At 37.1% G+C, this 20,036-nt stretch overlaps 1 protein-coding gene across 1 annotated transcript in view; it reads right to left on the bottom strand.

Moving 5' to 3' along the window:
- The window catches only part of LOC149278283 (protein CLEC16A-like), a gene marked incomplete at its 5' end in the record, with an annotated part of 52,851 nt that overhangs the window by 19,478 nt on the left and 13,337 nt on the right, over window positions 1-20,036 (bottom strand). Inside the window, 5 exons of the mRNA XM_089502119.1 lie at window positions 1,751-1,955; window positions 2,987-3,138; window positions 14,115-14,235; window positions 17,170-17,298; window positions 17,807-17,857. Of these exons, the coding sequence (XP_089358245.1) occupies window positions 1,751-1,955; window positions 2,987-3,138; window positions 14,115-14,235; window positions 17,170-17,298; window positions 17,807-17,857 (658 nt within the window). The remainder of the gene's footprint in view (window positions 1-1,750; window positions 1,956-2,986; window positions 3,139-14,114; window positions 14,236-17,169; window positions 17,299-17,806; window positions 17,858-20,036) is intronic.

Below are 20,036 nucleotides of genomic sequence, written 5' to 3'. Positions count from 1 at the left end.
AATTGAGTAGTAGGCAGAGCACAGTCCGTATCCCCAGTTGTTACACATGAATATATAAAAAACAAGGTACTTCTGTAGCACTTACAGAAAAAAGGAACGTCAAGAAAATGGAAACAATAACTTTTCCAGTAAAAGTCAAAAAACACTGCAATTATGTACTCCCCTGTTTACTAGGGCTTTAGATACAGCAGTCAAAACACGCTGAATACATAAGTCCGTAGTACCGTGTCTAAAACATCTCATTAATATAACAATTATACTCCTTTCATTAAACTGCACATACTGTAGCCGAATCTGCAGAGACCGACCACAATATGTAGTATAAAATGCCGACCCTTCACAAAGAGCTTTGTTGACCCTGTATGACAGCAGTACCGCTGGAGATCAATCCAGTCTTTAAGGGGACCAGATGACATCAAAGCTTTTTTAGGATTTCTGAATGAATGCAATGCCACTGTTTACTTCTTGTGTTTATTGATGGTCAATTAGTAGAACCCTTGGAGATATTTCATTAATGCTATGAAATAACATTTTAAATATCAGTGGCAGTCTGTGGCAAACACTAGAAGAACCGGTACATCACGTGAGGTTATTGGTCAGGGATTTGTCAGCAAGTGATTAATGCAGTGCCCTGAGAACTACCGGTACATGTATTCTTCAAATACTTGATGACGTTTAGTCATCCCGAGACATATCATTCTCAAAATCATTCCATGAAGATAAAAAAAGAAGTGAAACACTGAAGATACTTCGTTTTCCACTTTAAAAGCAAAGTAAGGTTGACAATTTCTTTGAATCGAGCAGAAGTTTAGTCTGAACAGCATGCAAGAACAATCCCTAAAAATATTCTGACTCACAATGAAGTTACCGAGAAAAAAAATCAGTATTTAGGTCTTGAGGAACATTAATGTATTAATTGTTTTTTAAGAAACAATTATATATCTACATACGGTACCACTACATTATCTGTAAGAATATAGTTTTTGTATTTAGATCATTTTAAATAATATAGCACGTAATATTTTAAGATATTTTATGTTTTCAAAGTTGTTTTGTTTTTTTGAATCTTCAAATGAATCCGCTTGTCTTTTGGAGAATTATAGAGAGATCGTCTATTGTGCTCTGTTTAGTTGCACATCAGATGTAGGAGCCTTCCGTCCAAGATAATATCATTTATGGGGCCATTATAGACTTTCAGGACCTCAGTCCTCAGTCCGTACCTCTGAGAAGTATAGGCACGCTTAAAAAGTTTAGTATAAAGTCTCTGTGATAACACCTATTATGGTTTTTATGGAAATACCACTGCAGATTAACCCCTTCACGAGAACATGTACAAGCTCACAATGCATTGTCATTAATGGGTTTAAGGATGATCTGTTGTCCTTAAGGGGTTAAAAATTGTTCAAGTTCAAACGTTTACAATGGAATAATGCTGAGATCAGCCGACAAAGACACACAAGCAATTCAAAACAACCAGGATAAGAGACACATAAGGCTGTCCTGATGAACAAGAGCTTATGGAATTATGAAAGGAGGGTAAGAAAACATGGCCAGGTCTTGACTTCCCATTCTCAAGCCTGATGCTCTTATTTAATTTAACGAAGCAGTGAATGTCATTAAACCTCACATGGTAGTAAGATACAAGGAGCTTTTTAGACAACAGATTAAATTCCTTATCAATACGAAAAACAATGAATATCTCTTTAGCTATTTATTATGAAAATGATACGCCCTACATAAAAGCGTTTACCAGATATCCTCTGCATCTTCATGCGGCGTGCCTGAATACGCCCTTTTGCTAGCCTCTGCTTGGCTATTATACAGCGGATGTGATCAGAAAAGATGAACGTAGCTTGGAGTATTGGGAATGGCTTTGAGTGGGGTGTTGAAACCGGTTTGTGTATGGTAATATTCAAGGCTCTGCTGTCATCCTCTACACCAGTCACTTGCATATCCTAGAAAAAGAAGATTGGTTATTCAAGACCTCCGAGCCATTTAATACGCCTTCCAGGTATACCATAAGAACACTTGAGATTTGGCAGTCAACATGAGCCCTCATTTGTGAGAGATATACGAGTGTGTGAATATTTTTCAGATCGCTATGTCCGAATGGTGTGTATAAGCACAGATCTGATCAGATGCCATCACGGAAGGACCATTTTGTAAATGCCTACCATAAAAACCATCAGCCACATGAAGCTGTTCCATACAAATATATCTGCTTATAGGCACTGATCAGGGCCTTTTTTTCCTCAACCAGTCACTGCCACTGACTTCTGCCTTCTTTTGTTATAAATATTGTGCACCCACATAAGAGATAAAACACTAAGGATTGTAGTCTTAAAATAGTCGATCTACTGTTCTTCTCTTGTAGGTTTTAGGGTAAACATGCACGTTTATAATAGTTGGTGAATTTATATTTGATACACCATTTCTATTTGAGATGATATACTTCCTAGTTTTAGTTCTTGTTTACAGCGACAGTAAATTTATTTACTTTTACATATTTTTCAGATTGAGTTTCTGTATTTAAATATTTAAGTTTAATTGTGCAATATTGCTGTATTTTTCATTTACTGCCCATATTGTTTAATAAGAATTGAAAAATGAAATTTGTAATGTTTAAAAAGTTGCCTTTTTTTATTACTACAAAATACAGATTGCCTTTAATTCGAACGAAACCAACAGTGTTAAATTCCGCTTCCAGGTGGCTGCTACCCACTCGCATGTAGTACCTGGTGGTGTACAGAGCGTCCTTTCGCGGTTGAACACAATTGGAAAATAAACCCCCTGCAAAGCATGAAAAGGCTGAATGCATTATTAGAGATAAAAGTAAAAGTAAATGAAATTCCAAAAAAATGAGAAAGAAATAGATTTGACAAACTTTATTGAAATTTCAACTACCCCCTTTTTTTTTTTTACCCCTTTAACTCGTACATCGGAAGGTGTAAGAAACATGCAAAAAATAAAGTGGAACAATATTTACCTGTAATAAACCCGCGAACTTCACAACTCCCCAACCAAGTCTTTTGCTCTCCGGTTCCACTAAGCTCATCTGATAGATATCAACTGCCAGAAATCTTTGCACGTGTTCACCATCTTTTGTTATTACTGTACAAGCTATTAAATCACTGTTATCTGTGGATAAAGAAAACAAAACATTAACATTTTTTATATCACCTGTGTTATCACTTAACTTAAATAGATTTATTTTGTATCTACCTCCAGAACTCTGTAAGATGTATATCAAAACAGAACTGACTATTTGCATATGAGGTTACAAGCTAATGTTTTACAAAGAGAAATAAATATGTACATTATGCTGACAGTTGTGCTTACATTGTTGAGGCACATAAAAAAAAACCGTTGGAATGTCATAAAACCTCTAAAATTTGAAAACAGAGAGTACAGTGGAGAAACATGACAGTTTTATGGGTCTTTACAATATGTGGTAAATCTGGTTAGTATGATGAGGTGTGTGTATATGAAGAATTTAGTGACTCTGTGACTGCATTTGAAACGGCCAAATAGAGACATTTTTCTTTTAAGGAATGTGGTTATTTTTACCAAGTATTACTGCAATACCAATTGATAATGATTTATTCAATTCTGAAACATAGGGTTAGTTCCATGTGAGAGGCCTAAAAAACATATCTGTGAAGTCTCCGGGTTTGACCCACACTCGACGGGTGAAATGCTGCTATGCTGGGTCTCAGGGTCACTCTCTCTTGGGCAGGGGAGCGGGATTTAGCCACGCCCATCCCCAAATTCCCCTCCCTCTCCCAACCCATGTAATGCTGTCTGGGGCAAGCCCTGCCCCTCACACATCTAATCACAATCACCATACATGGCGCCTCATGAAGCCACTTCATCAGAAGCGGGAAAGCGCTGGTTAGCCTATCATGGGAAGTTTGCACTATATGCACGTAATTTCAACAAATTAACCAAATTATGTATAATGAGACAGAGATAAGAAAAGAGAGAGAGAGAGAGAGAGATAAGAAAAAAAAGAGAGAGAGATAAGAAAAAAACGAGATATAAGAAAAAAGAGATAGAGATAAGAAAAGAGAGATAAGAAAAAAAGAGAGAGAGATAAGAAAAAAACGAGATATAAGAAAAAAGAGATAGAGATAAGAAAAGAGAGATAAGAAAAAAAGAGAGAGAGATAAGAAAAAAACGAGATATAAGAAAAAAGAGATAGAGATAAGAAAAGAGAGATAAGAAAAAAGAGATAGAGATAAGTAAAAGAGAGAGGAAAATCGTTCAAGATACAGGTTGAGTATCCCTTATCTGAAATGTTTGGGACCAGAAGTATTTCGGATAAGGGATCTGTCTTCTCACGGTCCTTTGTTCAGGTAGCGGGGAGCAGTTGAAAAGGAGGCTGGGAAAGAATCCACTACAGGAGAGGTCAGACACCTCTCTCCTGTCCCCCTCCCTCAATCGAGAGTATCACTTATCTGAGCTTCCCTTATCTGGAGAAAAATCGTATTTCTGATCATTTCAGATAAGAGATACTCGGCCTGTACATATTAGTAATAGGCAAATTTCAAGTACAACTGCAAATTAATAAAATAAGTAAAAGTAAAATGCCAAGAACGACTGCAACATAATTAAATACGTTCCATAAGTCATTCGGTTGCTTTGCTTTCCGAGTGCTTAATGTGAAAACAAACTTACACGACCGCTCTGATCGCGCTAGTGGCTTTCAAAGATCAATACGTTTAATTAAAAGCTTTAGAGCAAACCACTGACAGAAGCGTGCCGTACGCACACACCAGCGGCTTAAGTGATCTAGGATATTTAATGTGAAAATCACACACCAGTTTATGACCTGGAAAAACGTGTTCACATATTTCTATACACACACACTTCTACACACTAAAAGCATGTGATGCTGTTTACACAAGCTCTAAGTATTTTTTGTAAACAGATAATAATAATAATAATAATTAATAAGCTGTGATTAGCTGTAGAGTTCTGCGAAATTATTAATATTTATATAATATTTCCGTTTTACGCAGTAGACATGTCTCACATTAGCTTCTTCATTGCTGCAGTAGAATACAAAGTACGTTCACAGAATATAAATCTCAGGCTACAGCATAAGGGTAAATGAGAGATTTAGAACAATGTTCTATTGATGCACCAAATACATAAATATGTATCACAAGGTGGTAATACAACTTCGAAAATCATAAGTCTAAGCGCTCAAACAGAGAAGGAAATTCTCAAGGTAAGCTAACCTAGAGATCTACCCTCCTGATCCATATGGGTCATCATGGCACCTAAAGTAAAGAAAAGTGTATAGAAATGAATGGGCAATAGGCAGTAAGAGTGTATTCAATTGTTAATGAAATCTATTTTTTAAACCCCTAAATTAGCAGATAATAATTTGAGTTGGTCCACCCTATGGGTTAGCCGGCAAATGCTCCCCCATCTACCGCCACCTGACGTCTAAGAGGTAGGTGATGGTCTACGTCACCTCCTGGAAAGGTAGTTATTATACCAGACATTGTGGATACCTATAAATTAACTCAACAATTACAAGGCCTCAGAAAGGTCCCTTAAGGCACAGCTTATAGATTGCCTGAAGTGTTCTTCTCGGAAGCATCCTTATAATCATTAGTTCCAAGATCAATAGCTGTAGTAAACAAAAAAAAATGATGGGTATTCCTAAACACAATAATTCCTGTTTCCAATACGATGACATTTTTTTCTACTATATAGTAACATAGTTCATAAGGTTGAAAAAAGACCAAAGTCCATCAAGTTCAACCTATATACATATTGTGTCCCTACTGTGTTGATCCAGAGGAAGGCAAAAAACCCTTATGAAGCAGATGCCAATTGCCCCATACCAGGGGGAAAATTCCTTCCCGACTCCAAATATGGATCCCTGGATCAACGTTCTGTCCCTATTAATCTAATATCCATAACTGGTAATATTATTGCTTTCAAGAAACACGTCCAGACTCCTTTTGAACTCTTTTATTGAGTTTACCATCACCACTTCCTCTGGCAGAGAGTTCCATAATCTCACCGCTCTTACTGTAAAGAACCCCCATCTGTGCTGGTGTAGAAACCTTCTTTCCTCCAGCCGTAGAGGATGTCCCCTTGTTATAGATACAGTCTTGGGTATAAATAGGTCCTGGGAGTGATCTCTGTACTGCCCCCTTATATATTTATACATAGTTATTAAGTCCCCCCTAAACCGTCTTTTTTCCAAACCAAATAACCCTAATTTCTGGGTACTGTAGTCCTCCCAATCCCCTTATTACTCTGGTTGCCCGTTTTTGAACCCTCTCCAGCTCCACTATATCTTTCTTGTACACTGGTGCCCAGTACTGTACACAGTATTCCATGTGTGGTCTGACTAGTGACTTGTACAGTGGTAGAATTATTTCCTTGTCGTGGGCATCTATGCCCCTTTTGATGCACCCCATGATTTTATTTGCCTTAGCAGCAGCTGCCTGACACATACATGACAGGGTCAGACTGGGGGAAGAAAGCCGGATCTTGGATGCACATTATTACCGGGACACATGCTATCAGGCACAGGACCACCAGGTATTTGCCCGGCTTACCTGATGGCCAGTACAGGCTGGTAAAGTGGTCTGAGTTGGTCAACCATATATTTACTACATGGTTTCTAAATACATAGAGATTAAAGTGTAGTTGGTCCCACTTTGCTTTCCACTAGATTTTGGAGTGTTTCTGTGGGAAGTTTTGCCCATTCATCCAGTGGAGTATTTGTGAGGTCAGACACTGATGTTGGACGAGACACCCGGCTCGCAATCTCCGTTCCAGTTCATGCCAAAGGTGGTTGAGGTCTGGGCTCTGCGCGGCTCAGTCAAGTTCTTCCACATCAAACTCATCCAACCATGTCTTTATGGACCTTGCTTTGTGCACTGAGATACAGTCATGCTGGAATAGAAAAGGGTCTTCCCCAATGTGTTCCCACAAAGTTGGAAGCGCAGCATTGTCCAAAATGTCTTGATAAGTCCCCTTCAGCACACACAAACATTTTGGACAAATATACGGTATCTATCTAGCTATATATATATATATATATATATATATATACATACATATATATATATATATATATATATATATATATATACACACACACATATACACACACACACACACTTGGAGTTTGGGAACTTTCACCAACACTTAGTGGAGCCAACAACTTTCAGTAAGGCAGCATTGATTTCATCCTAAAATAGATAAGGTTATAGATTCTCTGGAAGAGCAGTTTGTGGGAATGATTGATTTACAGCATCCTCAGTGAAACATCACTACTGTTCAGAAATGACTGTGTCATATATATATATATATATATTAACATATGTCACAAGATGCAGAAGAGTTGCAAATTTAGTTCTGAGAAATCCTACAGAACACCCACTGGATAACAGTCAACTAACTCAGCTGTAAAAGTGAGAATGGGGTGTGCGTTTTACCCAAACCAAAAATACACTTCAAGTAAAACCTGTAGTAAAAATATACTTTGCAACTTCCTCTGTGACAAAAAGCACTCTGTTCCCATTTACAGCTAAGAACTATAATTAATGTAAGACCATTGTGGCATTTCTTTGCGTTAAAAACATATTTCACGTTTAATGATTTTTGTCAAGATTTTTATTTCACGTCGTTCTTCAAATGACACGTGGTCCTTAAATATATCCTGATCATTGTTTTTTTTTTATCTAGACCTTTTTGAAGAGTCTCAAATACAGCAGAAAAATCTATATTCTAGGTCTAATATAATATTTTAAAAAATAATAATGCCACTCCCTAAGCAACCTGTTTCGTGATGGATTGTTACACTGTCTGGCTTTTAGGTATCTGAAATATTTACACCTAAGTGAATGTTTATTCTGCTCTAGAAAAAAAAAAAAGAGAACCGTACATTATTATCCAATACTAGCGATCAAAGAAATGGTGAGGATTGCCCTTTAACCAGCAGTATGGAATCTGCAGGCACTCTATGAATTAAAAGTAATGTGATAACCTTCTTTTGTAAGAATCTACATGATTATTCCTCCCCAACGAGCTCCCCATCCCTCACATATTGTTGAGTTGCCGAGGTGTTAACCAAGGTGCACTGACACTAAGGTTGAAAGAGATAAATCCCTCGACATTTTGATTTGTGCACCCTATTGACTGTTAAGAAAGGAGTAGACTTTATATGTGACATATATATATATATAAACCAAATATTTTACTTCTGGTGAAAGCTGTGACAGTGACGATTCCCCTTTAAAGTCTAATAACTTCACCTTTTCATATAAAAGGTTAACTGGAGAAAAGCAATATCGGTGTTGTAGGTTTTACAAGAATGTGCATTTAAAGCATCCATGAACATTACTGGGAAAAGATGAGGGAAACGAAGAGCAGACGGATTCCAGTGAAACAATCAATATGTAGGAACCAGCGTTTCCCCAGAAATGCAAAACTAAACACGGCTGTTATATTTACTTTACTTAAAAGAAGGACAACGTGATAATGCATGCTACAAATCAGATTTCCAGAAAGCAAGTGACACAATGGAATGCAGTAATGTTAGCTTAAAAGAGATATAGTAAAAAAACAGCAGAAAGAAAGAGTGTGTGTGGGTATTTTAACGTGTAAACATATAACTTTGGCTGTGTTAGAGTAGGTGTGTCTGGGTATGTTAGTGTGTGAACATGTGTATTTGTTTGGGTATGTTAATATGTGTGTGTCTGGTTGTCTTAGTTTGAGTATTCGGGCATATTTATGTGGGTGTCTGGGTGTGTATGTTAGTTTGTGCGCATGTGTGTTAGTGTTGAGTGTCTGTGCAGGGGCAGACCGAGACCATCCAGGGCCCCAGGCAACAAAATGTCATGGGCCCCCTGTGGTTATGCCCCTCGCCACACTCTATAAATGACCACAACTCTTTTAGGTTAAGCCCCTCCCTTGTGGTTACAACCCCTCCTATTTTTCAGTATTTCTAGAAATAAAAAATATAACTTTTAAAGAGTGTAAACCCATATATTTACTATGACATAACTGCCATCGCTATACACTGTTCCAGACATTACTGTGGTACAGCTAACTGCCATCACTATATACTGGGCCAGACATTGATGGTGGTACACCATAACTGTAATCATTATATACTGTGCCAAACAGGTTGAAGAAAAAAAAACAGAGAAAGAGAAGAGATAAAGAGAACAAGCGAGAAATACAAACAGATTTGGGGTGTGCGACCTGCGACCTATGCCTGCAACGTAGGTGCTGTCAACATAGTGGGGGTTGCCGGTATACAAGCAACGGCAAAATGAGTTTTTGCATAGGGTGACAAAAATTCTTGCACCAGCCCTCCATATAGAGTGTATAATATATAACATACACTCTGATATATACCTTGCTTTATTTATTCCGTTTTTTTGTGTATAGAACTGTAAAGTGCACAATTTGGAAGAGATCCATGTAATAATTCAGAACTTCATTAAAGAGTGTTTATAACTGCTTTGTTAATTACAGCAATTCAAGTTCCATTTTAAGGAAGCAGGTAAGAAAGGACAGTATACAGTATTAAGTTAAGAAACATTTATGGGGAAGCTTCCTCCTTGCGGAGATATGCAAAGTTGCCTTCTAGGAAACAAAATGATTTCATAGACTTTGGGGGTAATTAAGTATGCAGGAAGCGTTTAACAATGTAACATTGTTTTGTAACTTTAAAAGGCGACAGAGTGACCAAATGTTTCCAACTAACTTTTGCTGTTCATTACATATTATTATGGGCTACATAACAGCGTACATCATGTACCAGTTTTCAACTTTTGAATCAAGTTGTGCAATAATATTGTGAACTTTCTACAATTCCCACATTTTAGCAAGTATTGCCTGCAACAGATACATTTAAAGAAATCGTATTCACTCAAGTACTTGTGCCTACATGTTTGCTAATGTTAGCTTATTTCAAATGTATGAGATGCTGTATTTTCTCAATCCTAATATTAGGTCTCATAAGGGTTGAGTGATAAGATACCAGATAGAGTGTAGGATGTCTTATCTTCTGATTTTCACTATGAAAGGGGAAGCTTGCAAGTTCTCCAGTATTTCTCTATAATATATACAATATTTGCGGTCTACTTTTTTCTCTCGATTTGTCCCAAATGTAGCCCCCGCCCGTTACAAATTCCCTGACACGGTGATACAAAGCAAGATTCAACCCATGTCATGTTGGGGATGGGGGGAGCATGTAAAACATTTTACTATATAGCTTTAATTATATATATATAAAAAAAAAATGTAATAGGAAAATGGGAGCGCTGTTGATATAGCCTATCTAGATTTTAGTAATTTCACAATGTCCCCCATGACTTATAAATAAATTATAGTCTATGAGTATGGCTGGCAGAATAGTTGAATGGATAAGTTTATGGTTGAGTGATAGGAGGCAGAAGGTTCTAGTTAATGGGGTATATTCAGAGGAAGGACTTGCCACTGGTAGGGCACCTCAGGGATCAGTTTTGCGACCTGTACTTTTTAATATTTTTATTAATAATACTACAGAAGGACTTAATGGTCTTTTTTGCAGATGATACAAAAGTATGCAACAGGGTAGACATTCCGGGTGGAACAATTCAAATGGTCGAATGAGTTGTATAAATTAGAAGAATGGTCAAGAGCGTAGCAGCTGCAGTTTAATTTTAATAAAGGTAAAAAAATGTACTAGAAACGTAAAAATCCTAAGGCAGAATACAGCATTGGTGGCACTGTACTGTCAGTAACAATGGAAGAGAGGGACTTAGGAGCAGACAATGCAATGAAGCATCTCAAAAAGCAAGCTGGGTTACATAGGGAAAGGTATTAGTAGCAGAAAGAGAGAGGTGGTTCTGCTACTTGATCTCTGGTCAGGCATCACCTAGAGTATTGGGGACAGTTCTGGGGACAGAAGGCTATTGACACAATGAAGAGCGTTCAAAGAAGAGCTACAACAAAAGTAAGTGGTTTACAGGACAGAAATGATCAGGAAAGGTTAAAGGGTCTTAATATGTATAGCTTGGAGGAAAGAAGAGAGAGGGGGTGCAATAGAAACATTTAAATACTTAAGGGGGTTTAACAGAGTACGGGAGGGAAGCTTAGTTGAAAGGAGGAGCAATGTTAGAACAAGCGGTCATTGTCTAGAACTTGAAAGCTAGAGCCTAAAAGTAACGTAAGGAGGTCCTACTTTACTCAAAGGGCAGTAGATACATGGAACAGTCTGTGGCAGAGGTTAATACAGTGAGGGAATTTAAACAAACATAGAGCTTTTCTCACTATAGGACCTGACCAAAGACTTATCGGGGTTTAAACCCCTTACATCAGAAACAACGGGGGCAGACTAGATGGGCCCGAATGGTTCTTATCTGCCGTAACATTCTGTGTTTCTATGGATAATGGTCTTTAAATTATACTATCTTTTTAATCTAGTCATAATCTGTTGTAAAAAGTAAATCGGTATTTTCATTCACTAAACTTTTCGGGTATATTTATAATTTTTATTTGTTAATAATAACAATAACATATTTAGAAGAAAATATAGTCCTGCTACATTAGCCTTTCTTCTTTCTTCATTCAAACGCTTATTTTAATGGTGGCTTCTTTGATCTCGTTCTCAAGCAGCATGTTTTTTCTTGACATCGTTCTTTCCGCTCTTCCCTTTTTGCCTGCTTTGGGTCAGCTATTCCTGGGGCTACTCTTGCCTTTGTTGCTATAATTCCAGGTCTGGGTTTTCTCTCTACTCCTATACTCAGTTTCCTAGTCTTTCCACCACGGGATTTATTGCTCAATTTCTCTATTTATACAGAACAAAATCACGATTATGCAAGTTGGCATTAATGCAGTTAACAATAACTTTAGCAGTACTTGTTGGATCAAGTAAATATAATTTATTACAAATTGCAAAGCTCGACATTTTACTTTAAAGCTAAAGGCCAACAATGCTACTGTTAACGTTAACATACTATGTAGCGTGTTTTTGGGTTTTTTTAACAGAAGTCACAATCACTACGGAGGGCTTATACACTAACATGACACACATTCACTATCACACGTAACATGTGTCCCCAAGAATTCTGCCATTCCTGGGCCACCCATCTGTTTGCCTAAGTCCTCCATAAGTGATTTTGGTAGAGATTTCCAAATCGAGAGCTATGACAGTAAGAAAAATTATTAACGTCATTAACTCAGTAAATATACTCCTTTGGATTGGGAGAAGCTAGGTCAAATAACTCGAAAGAAAATGTACATTAAGCAATTTATTAAATTACAAAGAAGTTAATTTGTATGGTTGGTTTTCTATGGACACAATCTATGCTGGAAGATGAAATGTAGTAAATATAGTAGTTAAATAAGACATTTTAAAAAACATTAGCAAATTAAAACACCTACATTTAATAATGTTCTCTACAAAAAAAATAAAAAAACAACTAAACTGGAATGTGCTTTCCAATGAAATCTGGATTTTTATCATTAGATTTCCTTGACTGAATCTGTTTCAGTAAACTGCATAACATATTGTATTAAATTGAGTTATATACATTTACGCTGCCAGTAAATTCATAATAAGAAAGCTGCTTGAACAAACTCTGTTAAGTGATCCTAACTGGCAATCTGTAATCAATTATAATTGATCGGTATGGACCTCCCAAAACAAAGGCTTACAATATTTAAGGAAAGAGAGCATCCCATCTGTTGCTATACCAAGAATCCAGATTTCAGATATTTCACCATTTAGATGTAAAGTTTGCAATATTTTAGCACTTACTGATATTATTTTAAGGGTTTGTTCATACTAATAAAACAGCCCTGTGCTCCTGATGGGTCCCGAGGGAATATCCAAAACCATATGTTAAGAGATGCATTGGCCAAATTATATTTACATTGTGCATATAGAAAAGGGAAATTTTTGGGCTGTTTTCGGAATAAGCCAAGGCTGAAGTACAAAGCTCCACACTACTCTCCTAACACGTGCTTTTACACAAGAAATTTCTAGGAGGTCTCAATTATATGCACTTTAAATAGGGACTGACGCATTTTTACAGTGCTATGGTTACATGACATCATTTTCTGCCAGAACATTTCACGCATATTTCCCATGACTGTATTAGAATCCAAGCAGGAGGCTGTAACACGCATCGTGCACTCTACACAGTCCGACATTTTATATGGTTAATGCGACGGATACACCGTCCGAAGCCGCTCCTTGAGCCCAGGAGAGGAGCCAGGGACCCCGGATACGCAGAGTTCAAATACAGCGCTAATGGAAAAATTGCTTTTAGGTGTCAACAAGGTGGCCCTGGCTCTCTAAGTCCAGCCAGTGCGTGAATATCCAGCCGTCTGCCGCACTTATCTCATCAGAAGGCTGGATATGCGCACCCATACACATACTATGGTTTTTATGTCCACGTAGCCTGCAGGCGGCTACATCCAACCCCTGGCTGCGTGCCGCAGCACCGATCTGCCATTTGTCAGCCACCGGTCCACAGCTGCCTTTAAATTAATATATATAAATGAAAACCAAAAAAACCCAACTATTTATATAATGAGAATAAGAAGTAGTATTGGAATAGTATGAGATGTGAGATTTCCACTTACTCATAATACTGAATAATAATTGCTAATTAGCATTTGGGAATTGGGCAGTCCACCTAAAAACATTTGTTTTTCATCATAATATACAAATACATTTAATTGACACTGGTGCATCACTGATATTATCTATTATTATTATTACCTAGTATCTGTGTTTTGCAATTGCCATGTCTCTAATTTCTCACCTAATATAGGTAGTTTGTAAACTGCTCTCATCATAAGTAATTAAGAAGGATTGCAACATCCGTGCAATCAGATATGAACTTTAAAGGGAAAATTCTATTAAATTACATTACATGGATAGCAGAAAACCGAGTAGAAACACAATGCTCTAGCATCCTCTTTCTAGAGGTAAGTAGTAAAGAAAACTAGGCACAAAGGGTCGTAAGAGAAAGGATTGTGGGGCAGCCACAATCCCAGATTTAGTGAATAAACCCCAATGAGACAAAGAGCCAAACACAGTGTCTGAAAAACCTTAACCGCTCATCGAAGATACTTACTCAAGTCTAAAACATCATCTGTCTTTATGAGATCTTCTTCCCTTGTCAGGGGTAACTGAGTCTCTGGTTCATTTCGGAGCTGAAGTGACAACGAACGCAACATGAAGAACACTCTAATTGCCTGAAATCAAAAACATAAATGTTTAAAAATGAGCCAAAGGTCTTATTAGAGTCCGTTATAAAGTGAGATTCAAAAAAAATATATATGTTCTTTTCATTTAATTTTTCTTTTATTCATTTTCAAGAACAGACAAAAATATATATTCTTACGGTAATGAATGAGATATTGGTTTTAATTTTCATCGCCACATTTACCGGCAACATAGGATTTTGTTTTGTCTTTCTTGATATTCTACTTTGTGTGTCCCTGAAAGGCACTTTACAGTAAAACACAGAATAAATTACAATATGTTTAATCTCTTGGAACAAACGGACTAGATTCCTGGTCTATAACTTGATCCGAGTAAGCAATTTAAGATGCTTCCCAACACTGAAACAGTGAGGTAATATTACGTTTACAGGAAATCTTGTTGAAAAATATTAATAAGAGGCAATGCGAAATTTGGATGTGGACTCTCGATTACGAAAATAAAAGAAACGTAATCAATAGGTGATTCATTTTATTTCAGTGCATTAAGTCCTATTTTGTATGTTAACCCCTTCCCGTCCAATAAGAAGCTGCTGCAGATACTAGGATCATAAACCCACCTGAAAAAAAAAGGATAAAATCGAGTCGTGCATCATGGCCATAAAACATTTGTTGGGACATAAATGGTGACGCAAATGATGACTTAAATTGTGACCTAAATAAAGATACCTTCTGTTCTTTGGTGTTTTTTGCATTTAATTGTTACCGGCTTGGTCACAAAGAAGCCAAATTTTCCCATATGGTTCATTGCTGATTGATAATGTTGGCATTATGACTCCCCAGGCTGGAATTATATATATATATATATATATATATATATATATATATATATACACACACACACATATACATATACACACATGTTAATTGCACTGGTACAAATGCAAAACTGACTCAGTTGGCAGATAGACCAGAGTGGAAAAGAGTGAAAAAGAGTGAAAAAGAGGGAGAAATATTAAATACATATTAATACATATTTTAAAAAAGTAAAATAAATGGTTCCCAGCAACTCTCATGTGATACCATAGAGCTTGGGGCTAAACAGAAAACTAACACTTTCCCTGCCTGTCTTTTCCATCTATACTCAGCTTTCATGAGGTTTTTTTTTTAATGAAAATCTGATATATGTGTCACACACCTGAATTGCTTATCATAATGGGTTTTTTTTTAAATACATATATGTACATTTGTTGGTATGCACACAGCTAAAAAAAAAATCTGTGATAGAATCTGTCTGTTGAAGTCGCCAGCACTGTACACCTATAGAATGGTCCATAGGTGGACGGACTCTCTGACATAAGGGTTAGTGGCTGCCTCGGTACAGAGGAGCCGTATCCAGCTATTTTAACATATAAGGTAACTGGAATAAATCTGGTTTTTGGAAAATAACAGTATTTTAAGCTGCGATGCCGATGGTTTAAGTTACCAGAATATGCCTATTCCTATATTTCAAGAAAAGGCCAAAATTACTTTTGGATTGCCCAGCCCATATCTATAGAATAGGATTCTAGGAAATCATCTGCACCCTTTCCAAGGGGCGGGAGTTCTTCTTGTCAAGAGCAAGAAAGAATGCGGATAATGCAATCATTTAGATGGGTTTTCCTAGAAAGGTCATGAATTTTCCAGCAAGAACCACCCGTAATGCGTACATAAAACAAATCACACAGTTCACATAGTACAGACAGATGAATAGATCTGTGGTACAATAAAGTTCCCACTGATGACAGAGAGCAGAAATGTAATTATGCTTCACCAACTACAATAAATAAAGCTACTGCCATGTAACACAATGTAACTGGTTTTTTTTAACCAAATGTAATCAATACACAAAGCTCATTGACGGAAAACATATTTCAGTAGAAGACGCGACACAAAGTAGATACCATAAAGACGTAGAGAAACTTCAGAGAAATTGTATTAAATTCTTTGGAACCACTAAAGACTAGGGGATTTTTGTAAAATCTTGCAAGTGCAATCATTGTAGTTTTGTTCAACTCATACCATTAGAAGTTAATAGGATCTTAATATGTTTGCACATCCCCCGCTCAAAATGCCACTCTCTGCTATATTCTTCTGTTTAATTCTCTTCATGCCTCTGCTCCATTATACCGTTGCCCTGGGCCATAACAGAAAAAATGGAGCTCCTATGCAAACTTTATTGAGGGCCCTCAACACCTTCTGGTTTACTATTATTATTACTATATATATATATATATATACATACAAAGATACATACACAAAATTAAACTGGGTGTATGTGCTAACACGCACTGACAGACATGATGCACAGATTCTTGCCACTCACATGTACAATGGCAGAAACACATTCATCGATACAAACGTACACAACGCTATGAGATATACACCGACATCCATATACTCCCACCAACTGATACACACATCCCATGACCCCTGGTTTTAGCGGGTGTTTTTACCAGGAACCAACAATCATCATTTGAAAATCAATCCTATTGGACTGTAATGCCTGTTCCTTTTGGCATCAGAAAAACAAACAGTGTTTGCCTCACGGACGCCTCTATTTTAATGAAAGAGAGCAGTGTTGAGGGCAGCACTCTCTGAAACAGCCTTTGTTTTGCCCCTGGTTCTATTGACTATGCACACGTAACGCTGCATACTGCCGTATGCTCCCTGCTTGAAGTAGAGGCTGTAATAATTTGTAGGTTTTGCTATAATGATTGATCTTTAAAGAGCAAAAAAAGCTGATTTATACGCAGTGTTAACCATGTCCTTTAGCAAGTATAAGAAATGTGTTGTCACTCTGTGGAAAGAAACCAAAATGGATGTGGTGATTGTTCTGTGTTCCATTGTGTGACATTTTACTGCTAAGCTGATAGCAATTGCATCAGACCATAAATATCTTTACCAGATCCGAAATCAGGAACTTACTCTGCGTGTTCTTTCAACATCTCCGCAGGGCAAACGCTTCACAAAATCAATACCAGTTAGAGGTGTTCCAGTTGGAGGCAGCAAAATGGATTCATCCATCATCAAGTATTCTACATTAAGGGGCTTGTTCTGAAACACAAGGATGATATTTTGGTTTACCTTACAGGTTTATAGTACCTAAAAGTCAATCAATGTATTGGGCCAACACAAGTAGGTGCAATGACAGGGTCCTCATACAGTATTTTCCAGAACAAGATGGTTACTGAGTGAAGAGTCCACAATGAAGTGGCCTAGATCTTGCCAGATTATTAATATACATCTAAATAACTTGAGGGTATCTGGCAAAGATATGTTATAAAGAACTCAATTTATCATGGACTACTGCATAGCAATTCATTAGATGTAGAGGTTTTCTGAAACTTTAGATAGTGAGAAAGACAACAAGAATATTTGACACCATTGGTCAAATAGGTCTACCATGATACCTATGTTAGTGTTCTCAGAAGCTTCTTAAGTATCCATATGGTATGAAAATACTTCACTCTATTACTTATAGATACTCACTTACAGTATACTGTATATAAAATTATTACATAGCAGGAGTGGAGAAAATTACGGGCGCTTTACAAAAACTTACCATCATGCTCCTGTATTCATCTTCAAACATGTCCATGAAGATATCATCTCCCTAATACAAAACAGAAATAAAGGAAGAAAGGATTTAATTTCAGGTTCTTTCTCAGGTCATTCCTTTCCTTCTGTTTAACTTAGACATATGTTTCTTGTTTTGGCAGTACATTCTTGATACGAAAAACACACTTAAAAAGACGATTCCTTGAAAAAGCCTTTTAGCAAAAAAAAAAAAAAAAAAGTAAATCAACCTAAAATTATGAACATAGCTAAAATCGATTTCCTGATGTGTGCAGACTATTTATCCGAACATATTTGACAAAGCTAACTATATAAATCCATTAACATAAGAGCTAGTATGACAAATCCTTAACTTATTACGGAAAGATGTCGAAATCCTGTGTTTCGCGGCAATGTATCCCGTAGGTTTCTGTAAAAACCTCAGAATGTAATTAAAATGATAAAAAAATGGTAGACTTCTGATGTGTGAGTGCTAAGTCACCATTTCACCGGCTGTCATTCTCATTCCATTTGTGTTGCCAACATTTCCCCTGTACATATTGTTAAAAGGGTGGATGGTCAACCCAGGAGGGAAATTGTATAAAAATGGAGGTGACTATGAACTAGGGTCAAGTTCACTGTCCATTTAAACATGAAGACGTGTCCGAGTGGACCTAAAGGGTTTTAATCTAGTTTACATAGACTTGGATACAACAAAAATCCAAAAGCAGTTTTTTCTAAATTTGGTTTGTGGCCATGCTTTCATGTTTTACATAAAAACTATTGGATCGGTATTAGAGTTAAGCACAAATGGACCAACAAAAAGGTGGGGGAGACTTGCAGAAGTCATTACATAATCCATTCAAAAAGGCCTTTATATTACTTAAATTAAAAAAAGGGAGGCCTAGCTACCCATTCACAATTTCTCCCTTTGTTGCCGGCTTTGCGATCGATAATATTTCTGCTCAGCACACTTAATTTCATAGGACATACAGTACACTATAATTATCATGTGGTCAACCAATTTGTTATTGGAAAAAAAGAAAGGCTTCCAGCTGAGTTTGTGGTTAGGTAACTATAGCAGGGTCCATAACACTTACAGCACTCAATGTTACTGCAAGGCTATTAGATCCATATTGTTATTGGCATCTATCTGTCCATCTAGCTCGCTTCCACAAACATCTGGGAACTTTTTCCTTTCCGATATTAACGTCCCTTCTGCCAATGTCTTTCACAATATGTTATGTGTGTGCGTGGACATATGAGTATCCGTGAGCTTTCAGAAGAAAGACATCTGGGGATTCCGGAAAACTCATAATAGCTTTCAGAATAGGCGAACTGCAAATTTTACAGAATTACCCTCCTACCTGATTTTACTATGATGATTATAATAGTTTTATTTTTACTTTTGCAGTTCTCCAAAAGAATATTGTAACTGATTTTTGAGCTAGCTGTGACAAGATAGATCACTCATAGGTCCCATCAAAAGATGCGCTGCCTGTGGGATCCTACAACATTGTCGCCCGTTGCCCCCAATAGAAACTTCACTAAGTATCCTAACCTGGGTAAAAATTTCGGAAAACCTGAAGGCTGCAATTTCCCAGAAGGGCAAGCAGCTAGAAATCACCGGAATTGGACTGTAAAATGTTCAGGAGAATCATACAGTTCCATTTGAAAATTCTCTCTCTCCAAAACACAAAGTGATATATTCATGGAAATAGTGTCATATAATTGATTCTGAGTGTATGTTACGCCACAAATCCACAAGCATTGATGTACAAAATCACTGGTTGAAAAAAGATGTTAAATGTCTAACACATAGAAAAGAGGGTCATCTCCATAGCTGGGAACTCTGAGGGCCTTGGGGTGATAATTGGAACCTAGCTGACCGTTTTTATTGGGTAAAGGAACACTCCTACTTACCTGCTGTCCTGTAATATATTACTGCTGGTGAAATAAGTATTACTCAACTCGATAAGTATCACTAAAGTACTTTGTGAATACTGTAATATGTAAAAAAAAATTAAAATAATAAAATCCCCTATTTTAAGGAGAATCTGCATCTCGTGCCTCTTCTGTGGTCTGTTCTTTCTCGACAGATATTGGCTGCTTGAAGCAGCCATACCGTGGCAGGAAAGCGCTTTCACTGAAATCAATACTCAACCAGCCAGCTCTGGAGTTGATTGGTGGCAAGACACACGACACACTATGTGTTTGGCCAAACACATCTCCCACAA

Source organism: Sceloporus occidentalis, unplaced genomic scaffold (assembly GCF_023333645.1).
Source record: "Sceloporus occidentalis isolate IW3139 unplaced genomic scaffold, rSceOcc1.0.p SCAF_195, whole genome shotgun sequence".
In the NCBI taxonomy this organism is placed as follows: Eukaryota; Metazoa; Chordata; class Lepidosauria; order Squamata; family Phrynosomatidae; genus Sceloporus; species Sceloporus occidentalis.
This window is presented reverse-complemented; position numbering and strand designations above follow the sequence as displayed.